At 43.2% G+C, this 23,691-nt stretch overlaps 1 protein-coding gene across 1 annotated transcript; it reads right to left on the bottom strand.

The window, feature by feature from the left end:
* On the bottom strand, positions 1-19,382 carry LOC115143345 (cytochrome b-c1 complex subunit 1, mitochondrial-like). The gene is made up of 12 exons (XM_029683658.2): positions 19,274-19,382; positions 3,859-3,999; positions 3,611-3,697; positions 3,344-3,473; positions 2,848-3,046; positions 2,610-2,689; positions 2,349-2,464; positions 1,904-2,208; positions 1,674-1,759; positions 1,482-1,570; positions 781-856; positions 1-604 (listed from the first exon to the last, which is right to left on the bottom strand). The coding sequence occupies exons 1-12, from the start codon at positions 19,334-19,336 to the stop codon at positions 540-542; spliced, it is 1,437 nt and encodes a 478-aa protein (XP_029539518.1). The 5' UTR covers positions 19,337-19,382; the 3' UTR covers positions 1-539.
* Positions 19,383-23,691: the final 4,309 nt, after the last annotated feature.

Below are 23,691 nucleotides of genomic sequence, written 5' to 3' on the forward strand. Positions count from 1 at the left end.
TGTTTTACAATGTTTTATTTCAATTTGTCGGAATGAGAGCTTCTGTTATGTACAATAGGACAGAAACAAAATACTACATCAATTCATAAATACTTCTGCTCTACATTAACTGGTTGTACAGTGCACTGATTTTACTGTATATGTATGTATCACTGAATGTCTTCAGGTGTTCCCCTCTCTTCCCCAGAACAGTACCAGGTGCATGAAAATGCTCAGTGACATTAACAAAAATCTTCTGTATTACAGTCTTTCTCGATAAGTAATTATTGATAATTACAGGGAAACAGAACACTCAGAACTTATTCACCCCCTCAGTGGTTCTCTCCCTCATAACCAACTAAAACTAACATTGCAGGAATAGAGTGGTGAGAGCGAGAGATGGAGGGGGGGAACTTTGATGGAGCCGATACAGATCTGTGCTGATGAGCTGAGGCAGTCCTCAGTTCCTCAATCTTGCAGTGATGGGAGAAGTAAGGGAGTCGAGGAGAGTGAAAGGAAGAGCAGACATTGGACACGCAGAGAGCAACACTATTGGGTTCTTAGAAGCGGAGCCAGTACATGGCACTGCGCATTCTGTTGTAGTCAGGCAGCTGCTCAACGGGGCCTGTGGAACAGAGAGAAAGACAGTAAGACGAGATGAGAGAAGGATTGAGGAATCAGAACATTACCAAGCTAGGTAGCCACTAGCTGGACTTTTAGACTATATGCTATCTATATCCTGGACAAGAGGACTAAGGTGCAAAGGCTGCTTGGAAGGAATACTGATGTATAGCAACTTACCAACAGCAGACACAGCGGGACACTTGTCATAGATATATTTGGAGCAGACGTCACGCACCATCCTGGGCGTCACAGCCTGAGGGGGAGAGGTGGTGAGAAATGTGGGGTGAACGCAGTAAGGGGTGGGGGGGAGAACGCCGAGTGAGATCAGAGAGAGACAGAAAAAGCACCCTCTAGATCAGTGGTATTCAAAGTCGGGTCTGGGGGAACTGTCTGTAATAAAGCCCTTTTTGGGGGGAAAACATATTCTTATTGGCTGTGCCTGGCTCCCCAGTGGGTGGGCCTATGCCCTCCCATGCCCACCCACGGCTGCGTCCCTGTCCAGTCATGTGAAATCCATAGATTAGGGCCAAACAGTTTTTTCTTCGATTGATTGATTTCCTTCTATGAACTGTAACTCAGTAAAATCTTTGAAATTGTTGCATGTTGCGTTTATATTTTTGTTCAGAATCTATGTTTTAATATAAAAATTTGTTAATTATTGTATGGGACAATATACTAACGTTGAGAAAGATGATTATAAAAATAGCATTTTACTGAATACAAGTATTTATTTGTTAAAACACTTTTTTTAAGAGATGAAAATGTAATGAATTAAAGGTTAATTGTTTTTAATTGGGGGGGTTGAATACCTCTGCTCTAGGTGGTAGAGGAGGGTGTAACAGCTGTATGTGTGGTGCATGGAAGGCGGTTGTACTCACATCGATGCGGGCGTCCCACTCAGCCAGGGGAATACGGCGGCCGTAGTTCAGGACGTGCCTGCCAATGTCATCACATATCGGTGTCGTTCCTACACAAGAGCAGTACGGCAGTGTTAGTGTTGAACAGGGAGAGGTATTTGTGTGTGTGTGTTTAAGTGTCTGACAGGCTACATGAGGAGATAGAGCTCTTACCGTCGAGCTGTCCCACCAAGCTGGCCTTGAGGGCGTTCTTGGCTCTGGCAACATCACTCTCTGTCACTGTGGTGCACAAGTTCATCCTTCAGGGAAAGAGAAAGAAAACGAGGGAGGTCAATACTATCAAATGAAATATGTAAAATGACACAGGCTGAGGATAAATGTTGGACCAGGAGTGTATCCATGTTTTGTGTTTGTGAGTGTATGTATTGGAAATCACAACTAACCATGCGTTCTGTGACCAGTGCATCATGTCATCGATGTGGTGTTTGTCAGTGACAAAGTAGATGCCAAGCAGACCGGTATCGCTGTAAGATGAGTGGAAGGCCTGAAAGCTGTGGCACAGACTCTCCTCTGAGGCCAGACGAGCAAGGCGGCTGCTCAGGTGCTTTCCACCACCAAAAGTGATGTCATAGCTGCCAATGATGGAGTTGGCCACCATGAGAGGCACAATGTCTGGGCTGGTGGCACTGGCACCCTCCACTGCGATAGCAATATGTGCAAGGGGGATATCATCATCACGCATGCGGATCTACAGAGGGCGAGAGGAGACGACAACAGGGTTAACCATATTAACATTCCTAATAAAAAGAAAAGTTCTGATGGAATACCTGTGCCCTTGTTCAAACATCTGTCAATTAGGACACACACTGACACAGGGGCGCTCCTCACCTCGCTGCCAGAGAAGCGGCAGGGGGACAGAACAGGCACGGCATCATCCTCGTACTCAAATGAAACTCCGCTAAAGTGCTGTTTGGCCAACCCAACCAGTTCCTCATGAGTCACACCTACACAGGAGACAGGTAGTGAGCCATTACAAACAGACAACAATTACACATTAAAATAAAAAAACATTCAAGGCCAGTTGGTATTGGCATGTAATACCTCTATATACAGCCTTAACATGCCAGTGCTAATGTATGGAAGACATACCTCCAGCAGCTGCCAGCACCATGCGGGGGGCCTTGTAGTGGCTCCTGATGTAATCTACCAGATCCTGTCGACTCAAAGTCCTGAAGGGAAGAGACAGACCTTTACTGCTCAACTAACTGGGAGTGCTGTGAAATGTAACAGGATTCTAAAACATGTACGAGTTTCCCTGGTGTTTTGGTTTGGCCTAGCTTGCTCTGACCCAATAGGATTCCCTGGTAGGCTCTGAGTGTGTGTGTACCTGGCGTTTTGGGACGGTCCCAGCACACTGTGTCCCAGGGGGGTACCCTGAAAAGCTGTGGCGTGCAGCAGGTCCAAACATACGTCCTGTAGACTGCCTTCTACCTCCTCCAGCTCTCTCAGCACCACACTCCTCTGCTGCTCAATGTCAGCCTCGCTCAGGACATTGCTCTGCACTACCTCTGACAACAGCTCCACCGCTGGAGAGCGTGAGAGGGGCACTTCAGTATACATAGCAATTGACAAGAACTACTGGAGACCATGGGAATGGAAGTTCAACACAGGCATGAAAAACAAATTCACCAAAAGGAAACAGGAGCTTTACAACTAGATACATAAACACTCACTCAACCTCTGTGGAATTAGAAGGGCTTATAAGAACCCAACCCATTGTACACACACTTGAATTGTCATATCACCTTATAAACAGCCTCCATGCCTTATTCCTGCCTCATTGAAGTGTCTGCTATGCTGGGTAGGTGGTTTGGTTGGCTCACCTTTGGGCAGATCTTTGGCCAGGGTCTTCATGTAGTAGGCAGTGTGCTCCCGGGAAGTGTATGCACTCAGGTGAGCACCCATGGACTCCACCTGCTGCTCCAGGGCCATCTGGGTGTGCTTTTTTGTCCCCTGGGGAAAAGAAACATGGGAAAAAAGGGGGGTGGAAGAGAAACCATGGTGGGCCAGTCTGGTGCAGTAGTAAAGTAAGTGTGAAGTCCCTTATGAGACTGAAGGTAGGTTGCATAGATGTCAGGGCTGTTGTGTACCTTGAAAGCCATGTGCTCCAGGAAGAACCCAGCTCCATTGTTCTTCTCAGTCTCATAGCGACTTCCACAGCCGATCCACAGCCCAACCTGAGAGACAGAGGTGGAACTTAGCTAGATACCATGACGCGCCAAACAAAGTCAGGTTCATCTGAAATGTGACTAAGTGAATGTCTGCACTAGGCAATGTTTCCCAAATCCATCAAGATGACTGCTTGGATTGTATGATCAATGACACAGCAGGTCCTTACAGTGCATGTGCTGTGTCCGGTCTCCTCCGATGCGATCCTCAGGCCATTGTCCAGGGCAGTGAGACGGGTCTCAGGAGCTCCCAGAAGGCTCTGGGCGTAGGTCACCGTAGCCTGACCACGCCGCAGAGACAGCAGGATGGGCTGGAAAGAGAGGGAGAGGATAATTAGCCTACAACACTGTGACAAGAGATTCTACAGCAAATAAACTCAGCAAAAAAAGAAACGTCTCTTTTTCAGGACCCTGTCTTTCAAAGATAATTTGTAAAAATCCAAATAACAGATCATTGTAAAGGGTTTAAACACTTTCACACACTTGGTCAATGAACCATAAACAATTAATGAACATGTACCTGTGGAACAGCGTTAAGACACTAACAGCTTACAGACGGTAGGTAATTGAAGTCACAGTTATGAAAACTTAGGACACTAAAGAGGTCTTTCTATTGACTCTCAAAAACACCAAAAGAAAGATGCCCATGGTCCCTGCTCATCTGCGTGATCGTGCCTTAGGCATGCTGCAAGGAGACATGAGGACTGAAGATGTGACCAGGGCAATAAATTGTAAATGTCCGTACTGTGAGACAGTGCTACAGGGAGACAGGACAGACAGCTGATCGTCCTCGCAGTGGCAGACCTCGCAGTGGCAACAACACCTGCACAGGATCGGTACATAGGAACATCCCACCTGCAGGACAGATACAGGATGGCAACTTCAACTGCCCGAGTTACACCAGGAACGCACAATCCCTCCATCAGTGTTCAGACTGTCCGCAATAGGCTGAGAGAGGCTGGACTGAGGGCTTGTAAGCCTGTTGTAAGGCAGATCCTCACCAGACATCACCGGCAACAACGTCGCCAATGGGCACAAACCCACTGTCGCTGGACCAGACAGGACAGGAAAAAAGTGCTCTTCACTGATGAGTAGCGGTTGTGTCTCACCAGGGGTGATGGTCGGATTCTCGTTTATCGTCGAAGGAATGAGCGTTACACCAAGGCCTGTACTCTGGAGGGGGATCGATTTGGAGGTGGAGGGTCCGTCATGGTCTGGGGCAGTGTATCACAGCATCATCGGACTGAGCTTGTTGTCATTGCAGGCAATCTCAACGCTGTGAGTTACAGGGAAGACATCCTCCTCCCATGTGGTACCCTTCCTGCAGGCTCATCCTGACATGACAATTAGAGGTCGACCGATTATGATTTTTCACCTCCAATACAGATTATTGGAGGACCGAAAAAAGCCGATACCGATTAATCAGACGGTTTTTAAAAATGTATTTGTAATAATGACAATTACAACAATACTGAATGAACACTTATTTTAACTTAATATAATACATCAATAAAAATCAGTTTAGCCTCAAATAAATAATGAAACCTGTTCAATTTGGTTTAAATAATGCAAAAACAAAGTGTTGGAGAAGTAAAAGTGCAATATGTGCCATGTAAAAAAGCTAACGTTTAAGTTCCTTGCTCAGAACATATGAAAGTTGGTGGTTCCTTTTAACATGAGACTTCAATATTCCAAGGTAAGAGGTTTGAGGTTGTAGTTAATATAGTATTTATAGGACTATTTCTCTCTATACCATCTGTATTTCATATACCTTTGACTATTGGATGTTCTTGTAGGCACTTTAGTATTGCCAGTGTAACAGTATAGCTTCTGTCCCTCTCCTCGCCTCTACCTGGGCTCGAACCAGGAACAGATCGACAACAGCCACACTCGAAGCAGCGCTACCCATCGCTCCACAAAAGCCGCGGCCCTTGCAGAGCAAGGGGAATAACTACTCCCAAGTCTCAGAGCGAGTGACGTTTGAAACGCTATTAGCGCGCACCCCGCTAACTAGCTAGCCATTTCACATCGGTTACACCAGCCATTAGGCTTGAAGCCATAAACAGCGCTGTGCTTGCGAAGAGCTGCTGGCAAAACGCACGAACGTGCTGTTTGAATGAATGCTTACGAGCCTGCTGCTGCCTACCATCGCTCAGTCAGACTGCTCTATCAAATCATAGACTTAATTATAAAATAACACACAGAAATACGAGCCTTTGGTCATTAATATGGTCGAATCCGGAAACTATCATTTCGAAAACAAAACGTTTATTATTTCAGTGTAATACGGAACCGTTCTGTATTTTACCTAACGGGTGGCATCCCTAAGTCTAAATATTCTTGTTACATTGCACAACCTTCAATGTCAAGTCATAATTACGTAAAATTCTGGCAAATTAGATCACAATGAGCCAGGCTGCCCAAACTGTTGCATATACCTTGACTCTGCGTGCAATGAACGCAAGAGAAGTGACACAATTTCACCTGGTTAATATTGCCTGCTAACCTGGATTTCTCTTAGCTAAATATGCAGGTTTAATAATATATACTTCTGTGTATTGATTTTAAGGCATTGGTGTTTATGGTTAGGTAGTGTCGTCCAACGATTGTGCTTTTTTCGCAAAAGCGCTTTTGTTAAATCATCCCCCAGCGTTGCATCGATTATATGCAAACGCAGGACACGCTAGATAAACTAGTAATATCATCAACCATGTGTAGTGATAACTAGTGATTGATTATTTTTTATAAGATAAGTTTAATGCTAGCTAGCAACTTACCTTGGATTCTACTGCATTCGAGTAACAGGCAGGCTCCTCGTGGAGTGCAATGAGAGGCAGGTGGTTAGAGCGTTGGACTAGTTAACTGTAAGGTTGCAAGCTGACAAGATGAAAATCTGTCGTTCTGCCCCTGAACAAGGCAGTTAACCCACCGTTCCTAGGCAGTCATTGAAAATAAGAATGTGTTCTTAAGTTTGCTGAAAATAACCGTAGTTGACAGTGAGAGGACGTTTCTTTTTTTTCTGAGTTTGGTTGATTTTGTTGTGTTGATAGTTCTGGTGTAAGGATATGTATGAAATTGCTAAAATAATCTGTCGTAATGGAATGAAGAGACATTTGGCAAAATATTATGCATTTTAGCAATTTATGATCGCCTCAATGTCATTGTTAGGAGCTAGTATTTCACTGCATCCACTATATCATCTGTTAAACTGTGTACGTGGAAGCGAAAGAAAAGCACACCTGTTTAGGCGAGGTGGTGGCTAGCAGAGTAAAATACTTGGAAAAGAAAAGGAGAGCTGCACACTAGGAGCTCAGATACAATAATTGAATAACCTCATAACCAACGAGACAAGCTGTCTTCATCAGGGTATAAGGACAAACACTGCGGGTCACTAGTTTATATACTGTCAAAGGACACACACAGGTGTCTAATCATAGCCAGGTGTGGCCTGATATCATTGGTTAATTCTCAGATATAAACAGAACACAGAAAAAACATGAATGGATAGCATATCATCATAGATACAATTTGGCTACATAGGTCTACTAACATCCTGAGTGGTGCAGCAGTCCAGGGCACTGCGTCGCAGAGCTAGAGGTGTCACTAATGACCGGGTTTCGAACCCAGGCTGTATCACAACCAGCCATGATCGGGAGTTCCATAGGGCAACGCACAATTGGGCCAGCATCGTCCGGGTTAGGCCGTCATTGTAAATAAGAATTTGTTCTTAACTTCTTTGGGACTGGGGGGGCAGTATTGAGTAGCTTGGATAAAAAGGTGCCCAGGGTAAATTGCCTGCAACTCAGGCCTAAAAGCTAGAATATGCATATAATTAGTAGATTTGGATAGAAAACTCTGAAGTTTCTAAAACTGTTTGAATGACATCTGTGAGTATAACATAACTCATATGGCAGGCAAAGACCTGAGAAAAAATCCACCAGGAAGTGGGAAATCTGAGGTTTGTAGTTTTTCAAGTCATTGCCTATCGAATATAGAGTGTCTATGGGGTCATAGATGTCAACAGTCTTTAGAACCTTGTTTGAGGCTTCTACTGTGAAGTGGGGGCGAATGAGAGCTGATTCAACCAGAGGTCTGCCAGAGTGGCATGAGCTGATGATGCGCGCACACATGACAGTGACCTGCTTTCCATTGCATTTCTGACGACAAATAATCATCCGGTTGGAACATTATTGAAGATTTATGTTAAAATTTGTTAAAAACATCCTATACATTGTTTGACATGTTTCTACGGACTGTAACAGAACTTTTTGACATTGTCTGGACCTAGTGCTCGCGCCTCATGAATTTGGATTACTGGGCTAAACGCGTGAACAAAAAGGAGGTATTTGGACAAAAATGGACTTTATCGAACAAAACAAACATTTATTGTGGAACTGGGATTCCTGGGAGTGCATTCTGATGAAGATCATCAAAGGTAAGTGAATATTTATAATGCTATTTCTGACTTCTGTTGTCTCCACAACATGGCGGATATCTGTTTGGCTTGTTTTTGTGACTGAGCTCTGTACTCAGATTATTGCATGGTGTGCTTTTTTCCATAAAGTTTTTTTGAAATGTGACACAGCGGTTGCATTAAGGAGAAGTGGATCTATGCATAACACTTGTATCTTTTAGCAATGTTCATAATGAGTATTTCTGTAAATTGACGTGGCTCTCTGCAATATCACCGGCTGTTTTGGAACTACTGAACATAACGCACCAATGTAAACTGAGATTTTTGGATATAAATATGAACTTTATCAAACAAAACATACATGTATTATGTAACATGAAGTCCTATGAGTGTCATCTGATGAAGATCAAAGGTTAGTGATTCATTTTCTCTCTTTCTGCTTTTTGTGACTCCTCTCTTTGGCTGGAAAAATGGCTGTGTTTTTCTGTGACTAGATGCTGACCTAACAATCATTTGGTGTGCTTTCGTCGTAAAGCCTTCTTGACATCGGACACTGTGGCTGGATTTACAACAAGTTTATCTTTAAAATGGTGTAAAATACTTGTATGTTTGAGGAATTTTAATTATGGGATTTCTGTTGTTTTGAATTTGGCGCCCTGCAATTTCACTGGCTGTTGGCGAGGTGGGACGATACCGTCACATATATCCCAGAGGTTAACTGACTTGCCTAGTTAAATAAAAACATTTACAATGAATGGCAAATCACAATAATCACAAGAATGGTTTCAGATCAATCTACGTTGAGACCGAAGGGAGCAAGGGTCTTTAAATTAAAGATCCAGGTAGCCTCTCATTTTAACAATAAATTGTTGAGGTCACCCCCTCTCCTAGGGAGGGTGACGTGTTTGATGCCGACCGAAATCGAGTGGTTCACAACTGGGTAAGTCGAGTTTTTGCACCGAATGGTGCTAAGAGGCTCTGAGGTTCGTACCTTAAATTTGCGCTTTGTTTTACCCACATTTTTTACAACAAGGAGAAGTTAAGATAAATAACTGCCTTAGTGGAGCATGTGATAACACTGTTGAATGGGAACTGTTTCCCCGTTTGGGGTGTTTGAAGGATCTATTTTTCTAAGTGCCATTGCATTGATCGGAGCCATGCGAGAGGGTTGAAAATTGACTGTCCATGTAACCCACACACAAATTAGAATATTTTGGAGCCAAAGGGGATCCCATAGCAGTACCCTTCGTCTGAATAAAGAAATCATTTTGAAAACATGAAGTAGTTGTGTGTGAGTACTATTTCAGCCAAGGTTATAATGCATGCACTGGAAGGTAGTTCATTGGGGTCACGAAGCAGAAGAAAATGATCCATGGCCTCAATTCCACACTTGTGTGGAATATTTGTGTATCAACATCAAAAGTAACTAACAAAGTATTATCAAATCTAATTAGTCACATGCTCCGAAGACAACAGGTGTAGTAGACCTTACAGTGAAATGCTTATTTACAAGCCCCTAACCAACAATGCAGTTTAAAAAAAATACGAAAAAGAATAAGAAATAAAAGGAACAAGTAATTCACTTTTGGTGTAGGGGGCAGTATTTTCACGTCCGGATGAAAAGCGTGCTCAGGGCAGTATTTTCACGTCCGGATGAAAAGCGTGCCCAGGGCAGTATTTTCACGTCCGGATGAAAAGCGTGCCCAGGGCAGTATTTTCACGTCCGGATGAAAAGCGTGCCCAGGGCAGTATTTTCACGTCCGGATGAAAAGCGCGCCCAGAGTAAACTGCCTGCTACTCAGGCCCAGAGGCAAGGATATGCATAGTATTTGGATATTTGGATAGAAAACACTCTGAAGTTTCTAAAACTTCTAAAAAATGATGTCTGTGAGTATAACAGAACTCATATGGCTGGCGAAAACCTGAGAAAAATCCAACCAGGAAGTGGGAAATCTGAGATTTGTAGTTTTTCAAGTGATTGCCTATCCAATGTGAAAGGCTAAGGCTTCCACTAGATGTCAACAGTCTTTAGAAGTTGTTTCAGGCTTCTACTGTGAAAGGGGAGCGAATAAGAGCTGTTTGAACCAGGGGTCTGGTTGAAAGCCTTTAGTTTAGTCACGCGCACAGCCATGAACACGAGCTCCGTTCAACTTTCATTTCTAATGACAAAGGAATTGTCCGGTTGGAATATTATTGAAGATTTATGATAAAACATCCTCAAGATTGATTCTATACATCGTTTGACATGTTTCTACAAACTGTAATGGAACTTTTGACTTTTCGTCTGGACTTAGTGCCCACGCCTTGTGCATTTGGATTACTGGACTAAACGCGTGAACAAAAAGGAGGTATTTGTACATAAAGATGAACTTTATCAAACATTTGTCTAACATGGAGACCTGGGAGTGCCATCAGATGAAGATCAAAGGTAAGTGATTAATTTTAACGCCATTTCTGACACCTCTCCTTGGCTGGAAAATGGCTGTATGGTTATCTGTGGCTAGGCTTGGATTTGGATTTACAAGAATTTTATCTTTAAAATGGTGTATAATACTTGTATGTTTGAGGAATTTAAATTATGGGATTTCTGTTGTTTTGAATTTGGCGCCCTGCAATTTCACTGGCAGTTGTCGGGGGGGGGGGGGTAAAATAACAATAGCGAGACTATATACAGAGGGTACCAGTACATAGTCAATGTGCGGGGGCACTGGTTAGTCGAGATAATATGTACATGTAGGTAGAGTTATTAAAGTGACTATACATAGATAACAGAGTAGCAGCAGCGTAGAAGAGGGGGGGGGGGCAATGCAAATAGTCTGGGTAGTCATTTGATAAGATGTTCAGCGGTCTTATGGCTTGGTGGTAGAAGCTGTTTAGAAGCCTCTTGGACCTAGACTTGGCGCTCCGGTACCGCTTGCCGTGCGGTAGCAGAGAGAACAATCTATGACTAGGGTGGCTTGAGTCTTTGACCATTTTTAGGGCCTTCCTCGGACACCGCCGGGTGTAGAGGTCCTGGATGGGAGGAAGCTAGGCCCCAGTGATGTACTTGGACACTGTGCCAACAAACCTCCAAACGAGCTTCAATGCCATTCCACACTCCTTCCGAGGCCTCCAACTGCTTTTAAATAAGTACAACTAATTGCTTGCTCTTTAACCGATTGCTGCCCGCACCCTCCCGTCCGACTAGCATCACTACTCTGGACGGTTCTGACTTAAAATATGCGGACAACTACAAATACCTAGGTGTCTGGTTAGACTGTACACTCTCCTTCCAGACTCACATTAAGCATCTCCAATCCAAAATTAAATCTAGAATCGGCTTCCTATTTCACAACAAAGCCTCCTTCACTCATGCTGCCAAACATACCCTCGTAAAATTGACTAACCTACCGATCCTTGATTTCGGCGATGTCATTTACAAAATAGCCTCTACACAGTGCCATCCGTTTTGTCACCAAAGCCCCATGTACTACCCACCACTGCAACCTGTGTGCTCGTTGGCTGGCCCTCACTACATATTTGTTGCCAAACCCACTGGCTCCAGGTGATCTATAAGTCTATGCTAGGTAAAGCCCCGCCTTACCTCAGCTCACTGGTGCCTATAGCAACGCCCACCTGTAGCACGCGCTCCAGCAGGTATATTTCACAGGTCACCCCCAAAGCCAACACTCCATTTGGCCACCTTTCCTTCCAGTTTTCTGCTGCCAATGACTGAAACGAATTTCAAAAATCACTGAAGCTGGAGTCTCCCTACCTCCCTTTCTAATTTTAAGCATCAGCTGTCAGAGGAGCTTACTGATCACTGTACCTGTACACACCCAATCTGTAAATAGCACACCCAACTACCTCATCCCCATATTGTTACTTGTCCTCTTGCTCTTTTGCACCCCAGTATCTCCACTTGCACATCATCATCTGCACATCTATCACTCCAGTGTTAATGCTAAATTGTAATTATTTCACCTCCATGGCCTATTTATTGCCTTACCTCCCTACTCTTCTATATTTGCACACACTGTACATATATTTCTCTATTGTGTTATTGACTGTACGTTTGTTTATGTGTAACTGTTGTTTTGTCACACTGCTTTGCGTTATCTTGGCCAGGTCACAGTTGTAAATGATAACTTGTTCTCAACTGGCCTACCTGGTTAAATAAAGGTGAAATAAAATAACATTTAAAAAACTGGGCCGTACGCACTATCCTCTGTAGTCCGAGCAGTTGCCATACCAGACAGTGATGCAACCCGTCATGATGCTCTCAACGGTAAAGCTGTTGAACTTTTTGAGGATCTGAGGACCCATAAATCTATTCCGTCTCCTGAGGGGGAAGAGGTTTTGTCGTGCCATCTTCACGACTATCTTGGTGTGCTTGGACCATGTTAGTTTGTTGGTGATGTGGACATCAAGGAACTTGAAGCTCTCAACCTGCTCCACTACAGCCCCGTCGATGAGAATGGGGGCGTACTTGGTCCTTTTCCTGTAGTACACAATTATCTTTGTCTTGACCACGTTGAGGGAGAGATTGTTCTCCTGGCACCACACAGCCAGGTGTCTGACCGCCTCCCTATAGGCTGGCTCGTTGTCGGTGATCAGGCCTACCACCGTTGTGTCATTGGCATTGGCCCTGCCATCATGAGTGAACAGGGAGTACAGGAGGAGACTGAGCACGCACCCCTGAAGGGCCCCTGGGTTGAGGATCAGCACGTTGAATGTGTTGTTACCTACCCTTACCACCTGGGGGCGGCCCGTTAGGAAGTCCAGGATCCAGCTGCAGAGGGAGGTGTTTAGTCCCAGGGTCCTAAGCTTATTGATGAGCTTTTGAGGGCACTATGGTGTTGAACACTGAGCTGTAGTCAATGAATAGCATTCTCACATAGGTGTTCCTTTTGTGTGGAGTGCAATAGAGATTAGAAGTCGACCAATTAATTGGGTAACGCAGCTTCGAGGGTGGCTGTTGTCGTTGTGTACCTGGTTCGAGCGAGGAGAGGGACGGAAGCTGTACTGTTACACTGGCAATACTAAAGTGCCTATAAGAACATCCAATAGTCAAAGGTTAATGAAATACAAATGGTAGAGGGAGAAATAGTCCTATAATTCCTATAATAACTACAACCTAAAACTTCTTGCTTGGGAATATTGAAGACTCCTGTTAAAAGGAACCACCAGCTTTCAAATGTTCTCATGTTCTGAGCAAGGAATTTAAACATTAGCCTTCTTACATGGCACATATTGCACTTTTACTTTCTTCATTATTTAAACCAAATTGAACATGTTTCATTATTTATTTGAGGCTAAATTGATTTTATTGATGTATTATAGTATGTTAAAATAAGTGTTTTAGTTTATTTTATTTTTACAGGGACAGTGCTCATTAATCAACGTTTCAGTAAAAGTGCCGGTTTTAGCCAGCCGGCTAATTTTCAACCGCAGTCCCTGGGCAGGTTATTAAAACCAATTACAATATAGACAATAGCAACATAGGATAAGCAAGACATAGCATACAGACAGAGCAACATAGGACAAGCAAGACGTAGCATACAGACATAGAACAAAAAGCAGCAAGACAAAATTCATAAAAGCAACAAAGTGTTTCCACACCTCACAAGCTACAGACAACATGGAAAGCGGCAAGACACAGCTAGGGACCATGTTCACAAATCTGATTGACCTTTAGCCATGTCTTCAAGCATTTTGTGAAAGTGTGAAATGTGGTGCAGTTGTGTGTCTGATGGCAGTGTTTTCCAGACATGGGAAGCTCTCACAGAGAAAACAGATTTACTAAAGGTGCTTTTCCTTAAGGGAACTATACAGTCACCTCTCATGGTAGACCTTGTGGATCTGCTGCCATATGTTTGGGTTTTCTGTTTAACAAAAATACTGAGTGGAGGGGGAGCCAGGCCATTTAGGATCTTGAATACAAGAAGTGCGTCAGTGTATTGTACAAGATTTTCCTTACTCAGGAGCTCATGCTTTCTGAGGATGTAACAGTGATGATGGCTATTGGGATTCCTATCAACCACTTTGAGAGCCTGTTTATAGACAGACTGAATAGGTCTTAATGTTGTACAGCAAGCTTGGGCCCAACTAGTCAAGCAGTATGTTAAGTGGGGGAGTATCATAGATTTGAAGTACAGTTTTGCTACCTCTGTAGTCAAACAATCAGAAATTAGCTAGGTTGAATTTGGATATTTGAATTACCTTTTTCACGTGCTTTTTAAAAGAGGTTGGAATCAAGTATGATGCCAAGGTACTTAAAATCAGATACCACCTGGAGCTTCTCCCCTGACACATAGACATCCGGCTCAGTAGCATCTGTTGCCCTCTTTGTGAAGAACATGCAAACAGTTTTTTTCACATTGAGATGCAAACACGAGTCACTGAGCCACTTTGTAACCTGGACCATTACAGTAGTGAGTTCTTGTGCAGATTGTTGTTTGCTCTTTGCATGCACATATATCACTGTATCATCTGCATACATTTGAACTTCAAACCCAGTTCAGACAGAAGACAGGTCATTAATGTACAGGCTGAACAGGAGGGGCCCCAGTATTGACCCTCATAGCTAAGAGTGGGCGACAGCTCATTGCTCACTCTGACACACTGAGTTCTGCCTTCAAGGTATGATTTCATCCATCTCAAGGCATCAGGGGAAAAGTTGAACTTGGACAATTCTGTGATGAGAATATCATGGTTAACAGTATCAAAAGCCTTCCTTAGGTCCAGAAACACAGCCCCAACAACGCCCCCTTTGTCCATCTTGGACTTCACATTTTCCAGAAGAAAGCAGTTGGCCGTTTCTGTGGAGTGTTTCGCTCTGAAGCCAAACTGCATGGAGTGTAATGTGAAGGGGCTGTTGTTGAGGTGGGCAATCAGTTGTTCTGCTACACACTTTTCAACAACCTTTGGCTTTAGAGTTCTTTAGTGAGCTAATCACCTTGTTCACCTTTGACTCAGAAACCTCCCTTATGATGAAGACAGGTTTTGCATCATTTACTAGCACCGAGCCCAAGAAACCAGTGGAGGGGGTTGTGTCAGTACCCTGACAGAGTCAATAAAGTAGGAATTGAAGGCTATTGCTATTTCGACTGCATCCTGTGTTAGATTGTTATTCACCATGATTTCTAGTCTTTTTGCAGTGTTACTATGGTCTTTCCCTGTTAACTTTTTTAGATTCTCCCAGATCAGTTTAGAATTTCCCTTTGCTTCACCAATTATGTTAGGCAAAAAAGTTTGTCTTGGCCAGTCTGATTTCTTTCATCACCTTATTTCTCAACATGGTAAACCTACGTCTGTCATGCTCTAATTTGGATCTTAGGGCTATTTTTAGAGTATAATCTCATTCTTTCATCAATTTCCAGATTTCTCCATTTAGCCCAGGAAGAGTGCTCTTTTGGCCAGGTTTGGATTTGATTTTCTTTAGGAAACCTTATTGTAGTCTGGATTGTGGATAGAAAAACTTGACTATCAGCTTCCACGTCTGTATAGGACAAGAGATCGTTCCAGTTAATTCCCTTAATTGCGTTTTCAAAATAGCTTAATTCATTCAGTATTGTTGTAATTGTCATTATTACAAATAAATAAATCAATTGGACGATTAATCGGTATCGGCGTTGAAAAATCATAATCGGTTGACCTCTAATAGAGATTGCATCGTCTGTGGATCTGTTAGGGCGGTAAGCAAATTGGAGTGGGCTAAAAAAGCTAAAAAAAAATGTAAAGAAAGCAAACCAATGTTATTTGTTGCCTAGACTTTACTGCAAATGACAAGTCTTGAAAAAAAACAATACACTAATATTGCAGTTAGCCATGACAGCCTTTATAATATAGCGCTTGTGACCACACACAAATATTGCACTTGGGGAAAAAAACACCTAAACTTCTTACGGATCATTGGGCGCTAACATCCCAAGGCTTTACGGCGAAAGCACACCATGCGATTATCTAAGGACAGTGCCCCGCACAGGAAAGCATTACATACATTTTCCAACCAATCAGATGCATCACGAAAGTCAGAAATAGCGATAAAATAAATCACTTACCTTTAAAGATCTTCATCTGGTTGCAATCACAAGGGTCCCAGCTACATAACAAATGGTCCTTTTGTTCGATAAAGTCCTTCTTTACATCCCAAAAAAGTATGTTTCATTAGCGCGCTAGACTCGGTAACCCACCGGTTTCCCTCGTTCAAAATGCATAAAAATTAATCCCGTAAATTACCAATAAACTTCTTCCAAACATATCAAACAACGTTCCTAATCAATCCTCAGGTACCCTATTATGTAAATAAACAATTAAATTTAAGACTGAGAATACCGGAGACCATTACCGGAGATAAATAACGAAGTACGCACACACACCGGAAAGCGCTACAAACACTACAGCCAACATGGGAGACGCCTAGAAAAATGACAAATTCTAGCTAATTTTTCTATAAAACAAGCCTGAAATCTTTCTAAAGACTGTTGACATCTAGAGGAAAGCCCTAGGAACTGCAATCTGGGAGGATATTTATATTCCAATTTCCAGCCATTGTAATAAAAGGTGAGCTGGAAAAAAAAACATTTCTGGATGTTTTGTCCTCGGGTTTTCGCCTGCCATCAGTTCTGTTATACTCACAGACATTATTTGAACAGTTTTGGAAACTTTAGAGTGTTTTCTATCCAATACTACCAATTATATGCCTGAGTAACAGGCAGTTTACTTGGGGCACTTCATTCATCTGAACTTCCGAATACTGCCCCCTAACCCAAAGAAGTTAAAGTAGAAATAGAATGAAACAAACAGGCATTCTATTTTTTGCTCTATTATAGTGGCCACTATAGACAACGATCAAGTACACAAGGCTACATGTGTGCAAAAATAACTTTCACTGAGTAAAATATATAATCCACCCCCTCACACACATTACTGTCAAGTTCAACACAACAAAAATCATGTATTTTGACTACACATTATTACATTGTACACTTTCTGCCCGTAGACATGTACAAGCAATGTGCCAGCAAAAGTGAGAAAGATAGAAAGTGTGTGGTGTTCCTTTCACCTCTATAGGCATCCAGTTTAAGCTAGGCCCATCTCCAGCTACACTTGATCCCTGAATTCACTTGTTTAACACCTCATGTTAATCTTAATTCTCTCATTCTGAAAAATAACCACATACTATAGAAGGAAAACATGAGTTAACATAGTGGTTAGTTCGTTAGCTAGTTAACATTTAACACAGATTGCCAGGGTCCAGTAAGCAACTAACGCGTTGTAATTTGCAAAACGGTGCAGTGTCGAAAACCTCCCCCTGTCAGAATTCTCCCACCGTTCTAATTTCCTTAATTTTGTGGCAAGAGTCAAATACGTTCTGTGGCACACATCAGAGACAAATACTTTCTAATACTTTCTATATAACAGGAAACCGAAATTAATCATTAATGTATGCATGTGTGTAGATGTATGTATAGACTAATACAATGGGCGCCATATTGAAATAAATAACGAAAACTGCAGACAAAAATGCTTTCTTCTACTAAGATCAGTGAAATGTAGGCTAAAACTGACAACGGAGTGAAGAGCAGAAATCTCAACCTTCAAGCAAGTGGCAGCAATGAAGGCGGCGAATGTGGGGATAATTCTGACGGGGAGATTTAGAGTCGTATAATAGCGAATTGGTTAGGTTACTAATGTTAGCTCATCTGGTGTTGTAACGTTTGATAGCTAATGTTTGCTGTCTGACTATTAGCAAGCTAATTTTCACACCATAAACTCAATTATTTGATCAGATAAATTGGCTAATGTTGCTCAGCATTTCTCTGGCTGGCTACGGAGAATTCGATCTAGCTAACAAGACAGTTAACAATGCAAATACTTTCTCCCTTCCCTCAAACTTTCCGAATGTCAGTAGTTTTTCGGTTACAGCTCATGAAGTACGCTTCATCACCTTCTCACCCCCGTCTCCGTTGTCAGGCTTCTCACCTAACGTTACCTCTTCATTATCGTTCAGGGGACGCGTGCTGAACCTGGCAAGTTGCCTTTCCAGAGCGCGCGCTGAGGCTGTAACTAGTAAATCGGTTGTCTCTTCTCTCTTCAGTCGCGTGCTGCACTGCATTCTGTTTTGTAAACGATTGGCTGAGCCTTGGATACAGCAGCCAGCATTGCTCCAAACGCGTGTCACTTGTTTGTTAACAGCCAGTAGTGATCCAAACACCCCGCCTCTCCCAAACTTTTTTCATCGGATCTACACGAATCACGTAGGATTCAAAAACGGCGAATTTCGCCGAAATGTGACTAGTTTGCATCCCTGTACTGGGAGAGGGTCAGGGAGAGGATCAAGAGATTCAATAATATAGATCATACTGCTGGTGTCCTTTACAAAACTGTGTATGTGACCAATAAACTTTGATTTGATATCATGACCAAGAAAAGGAGAGCAAGTGGTTGTGGGGTGATCTGCTGACTGTTGATCCCACACAACAACAGTGACAGTCACCAATTCACACATACCACCAGTCGACCTTAGCTAGTTAATAAGTTGGAGGTAAGGAGGGGCTATTTTTATCTTTACTGAGGGTCCATCAACAACACTTCACCAGCTAGCCAAGCAGCCCAATACCACAGTTTGAAGTCAAACGACTCAAAGGAAACACACTTTCAAGTTAACTGAGGTCACACAATTAACGACTAACTATGTAGAGTTCAATTTAACATAGCTACGCAACCAGTTGGACAAGACAGAGGTAGGTAGCTAACCAGTTACCTAGCTAGCTAACGTTAACGTTAGGGCAAATAGAACGCGGAAGTATGGTCAAAATGACCTTGTTAGTTTTAAAAAGCGAATAAGGCAACGCAGATAGAGGTTGACTAAAGTGTTAAACATGGATGTCAAAATGCCCACTCATGTCACGGTTTTTTACAGTGAGACATTGCGCCTTTGCTGACAGTGAGTTGACCTTGCGCTAACTCCAAGCTAATGCTAACCGCCTAGCCATCACTGTGCTCTGGTTACATAACGTTACCAGTGTTAGCTACATACCAATAAGATAGCTAGCACTACTAGCGAACGAACTACAGAGGCCTGCTTCTCGGTAAAAGTTGCCGACGTGAAGGAAATGCAGATCCCAACCAACAACCCAATTATTCTTACAGACCCCTGAAATACCAATATGTTGCAGAATACTTACGCTACGGGATTTGGCGAGGGCTCGACCCACAGAGCTCCCGACTCGGCACATGGACGCTGCCATCTTTTCCTGTCGAATCCAGAATACTCAGCTGCGCGCACGTTCCCCAACGTGGATGCCCAAGACGTACATAAAAATGTGACGTCAGCGCATGCCACCCTTCACTCATGCAGCAGTACCAACAAGTTCAGCCTGGTCTCATAGACTAGACGTAACATAGTAAAACCAGGACACTCAAATTAGTATGGTGTGTTATGTTTGGCATATTACATAAGACAGATGGTTACTTAAGGCAAGTGTGAAAGTAGGGCGTTTGGTCGCGGTACAAAAACGAACATCTAGCAAGCCAAAGGTTGCTAGTCATCATGGACAACTTTAGCATTTTAGCTACTTTGCAACAACTTAGCATTAGCTAACCCTTTACCTAACCCTATCCTTAACCTAACTCCTAACCTGAAAAGAGGAGCGACCCAGGGATGTGTGTGCTTTGGGGACCTTTAACCTCTTGAAGCCAGGGGGCACTATTTTTATTTTTGGAAAAATAACATTCCCAAAGTAAACTGCCTATTTCTCAGGACCAGATGCTAGAATATGCATATAATTGACAGCTTAGGATAGAAAACACTAAAGTTTCCAAAACTGTAAAAAATATTGTCTGTGAGTATAACAGAACTGATATTGCAGGCGAAATCCTGAGAAAAATCCAATCAGGAAGTGACTCTTGTTTTGAAACCCCTGTCTTTCTATGCATCCCTATTGCCCATTGAAAGGGATATCAACCAGATTCCTTTTTCTGTGGCTACCCTAAGGTGTCTACAACCTTTAGACGTAGTTTTGGGCCTTTATTTGGAAGAATGAGCGTAAACGTCCACATTGCATAAGTGGTCAGTTGTTGGCTCTGTGTGATTTTTGCGCTAAACAGAGAGGTAGCCATTTTTCCTCCCGGTCCTAGTGAAAACCCAACTGTCCCGGTTAATATACACTGCTCAACAAAATAAAGGGAACACTTAAACAACACAATGTAACTCCAAGTCAATCACACTTCTGTGAAATCAAACTGTCCACTTAGGAAGCAACACTGATTGACAATACATTTCACATGCTGTTGTGCAAATGGAATAGACAATAGGTGGAAATTATAGGCAATTAGCAAGACACCCCCAATAAAGGAGTGGTTCTGCAGGTGGGGACCACAGACCACTTCTCAGTTCCTATGCTCCCTGGCTGATGTTTTGGTCACTTTTGAATGCTGGCGGTGCTTTCACTCTAGTGGTAGCATGAGACGGAGTCTACAACCCACACAAGTGGCTCAGGTAGTGCAGCTCATGCAGGATGGAACATCAATGCGAGCTGTGGCAAGAAGGTTTGCTGTGTCTGTCAGCGTAGTGTCCAGAGGATGGAGGCGCTACCAGGAGACAGGCCAGTACATCAGGAGACGTGGAGGAGGCTGTAGGAGGGCAACAATCCAGCAGCAGGACCGCTACCTCCGCCTTTGTGCAAGGAGGAGCAGGAGGAGCACTGTCAGAGCCCTGCAAAATGACCTCCAGCAGGCCACAAATGTGCATGTGTCTGCTCAAACGGTCAGAAACAGACTCCATGAGGGTGGTATGAGGGCCCGACGTCCACCGGTGGGGTTTGTGCTTACAGCCCAACACCGTGCAGGATGTTTGGCATTTGCCAGAGAACACCAAGATTGGCAAATTCGCCACTGGCCCGCCGGTTCCCCAGACCTGAATCCAATTGAGCACATCTGGGACATCACGTCTCTTCCATCCACCAACGCCACATTGCACCACAGACTGTCCAGGAGTTGGCGGATGCTTTAGTCCAGGTCTGGGAGGAGATCCCTCAGGAGACCATCCGCCACCTCATCAGGAGCATGCCCAGGCGTTGTAGGGAGGTCATACAGGCACGTGGAGGCCACACACACTACTGAGCCTCATTTTGACTTGTTTTAAGGACATTACATCAAAGTTGGATCAGCCTGAAGTGTGGTTTTCACTTTTATTTTGAGTGTGACTCCAAATCCAGACCTCCATGGGTTGATACATTTGATTTCCATTGATAATTTGTGTGATTTTGTTGTCAGCACATTCAACTATGTAAAGAAAAAGTATTTAATAAGAATATTTCATTCATTCAGATCTAGGATGTGTTATTTTAGTGTTCCCTTTATTTTTTTGAGCAGTGTATTATCGAATAGATATTTGAAAAACACCTTGAGGATTGATTATAAAAAACGTTTGCCATGTTTCTGTCGATAGTATCGATATAATTTGGAATTTTTGTCTGCGTTGTCGTGACCGCTATTTCCGGTGGATTCCTAGGCATAACTGAGGTATTTGGATAAAAAATATGGAACAAAAAGGAACATTTGCTGTCTAACTGGGAGTCCCGTGAGTGAAAACATCCGAAGCCCATCAAAGGTAAACGATTAATTTGATTACTTTTCTGATTTTCGTGACCAAGTTACCTGCCGCTAGGTGTACATAATGTTTTTCTAGTATATCGATAAACTTACACAAACACTTGTATTGTTTTCGCTGTAAAGCATAATTTCAAAATCTGAGACGACAGGGTGATTAACAAAAGGTTAAGCTGTGTTTCGCTATATTTCACTTGTGATTTCATGAATATGAATATTTTCTAGTAAGATTATTTGACAGTTGCGCAATGCTATTTAGCGTAGTTGATGACAATTATCCCAGATCTGGGGGGGGTGTGGTTCCAAGAGGTTTTAATAGAATGTAACTGGCAGAATGGGTGTTGTATGTGGAGGATGAGGGCTGCAGTCGGTATCTCAGGGGAGAAAGAGGGCAAAGAGAGTTTTATAAATAAGCATCAACCAGTGGGTCACCAAGGGAGTATAGAGTGCAGTGATGTGTCCTATAAGGAGCATTGGTGGCAAATCTGACGGCCGAATGGTAAAGAACATCTAGCCGCTTGAGAGCACCCTTACCTGCTGATCTATAAATGATGTCTCCGTAATCTAGCATGGGTAGGATGGTTATCTGAATCAGGGTTAGGTTGGCAGCTGGGGTGAAGGAGGAGTGATTACGATAGAGGAAACCACGTCTAGATTTAACTTTATCCTGCAGTTTTGATATGTGCTAAGAGAAGGACAGTGCACCGTCTAGCCATACTCACAAGTACTTGTATGAGGTGACTACCTCAAGCTCTAAACCCTCAGAGTTAGTCATCACACCTGTGGGGAGAGGGGCATTCTTCTTACCAAACCACATGCCCTTTGTTTGGAGGTGTTCAGAACAAGGTTAAGGGTAGAGAAAGCTTTTTGGACACTAAGAAATCTTTGTTGTAGAGCATTAACACAACATCCAGGGAGGGGCCAGCTGAGTATAAAAGACTATCATCTGCATATAAATGGTTGAGAGAGCTTCCTACTGCTTGAGCTATGTTGTTGATGTAAATTGAGAAGAGTGTGGGGCCTAGGATCGAGCCTTGAGGTACTCCCTTGGTGACAGGCAGTAGCTGAGACAGCAGATTTTCTGACTTTATACACTGCACTCTTTGAGGTAGTTAGCAAACCAGGCCAAATACCCCTAAGAGACACCAATACTCCTTAGCCGGCTCATAAGAATGGAATGGTCTACATATCAATAGCTTTGGCAAAGTCAATAAAATAGCATCACAACATTGCTTAGAATCAAGGGCAACGGTGACATCATTTAAGACCTTTAAGGTTTCAGTGACATCCAGATTGCATAATATAGACATCAAGAAAGCCAGTCAGTTGACTATTGACAAGTTTTTCCAACACATGCCTATAACAGTCAGGCTCAGCTTGATCTCCCCCTTTAAATAAAGGATGAACCGTGGCTGCCTTCCAAGCAATGGGAACCTCCCCAGAGAGGAGAGACAGGTTAAAAAGGTTGGAGATAGGCTTGGCGATGATAGGTTAGCAACCTTAAAGAAGAAAGGGTCTAAACCACCTGTCCCAGATGTTTTTTTTGGGGTCAAGTTTCAGGAGATCCTTTAGCACCTCGGACTCAGTGACTGCCTGCAGGGAGAAACTTTGTAGCGGGGCAGGGGAAAAAGAGGGAGAAGCATCGGGGAAAGTCGCATGACAAGGGGTGGGAGATGAGGAAATGTTGGAAGGGCAAGGAGGCATGGCTGGGTCAAATAGGAATCCTGACGTAATGAAGTGATGATTAAAGAGCTCAGCCAAGTGCTTCTTGTCAGTAACAACCACATCATCAACATTAAGGGACATAGGCAGCTGTGAGGTTTTATTCTCCAGGTCTTTAACCGTTTTCCAGAACTTCTTGGGGTTAGACCCACAGAGAGAGAACTGCTCCTTAAAGTAACTAACTATGGCCTTCCGGATAGCCTGAGTGCACTTATTTCTCATTTGCCTGAACGAGAGCCAGTCAGCCTGAGTATGCGTGTGCTGAGCCTTT

The sequence above is a fragment of the Oncorhynchus nerka genome, linkage group LG15 (assembly GCF_034236695.1).
Source record: "Oncorhynchus nerka isolate Pitt River linkage group LG15, Oner_Uvic_2.0, whole genome shotgun sequence".
NCBI lineage: Eukaryota > Metazoa > Chordata > Actinopteri > Salmoniformes > Salmonidae > Oncorhynchus > Oncorhynchus nerka.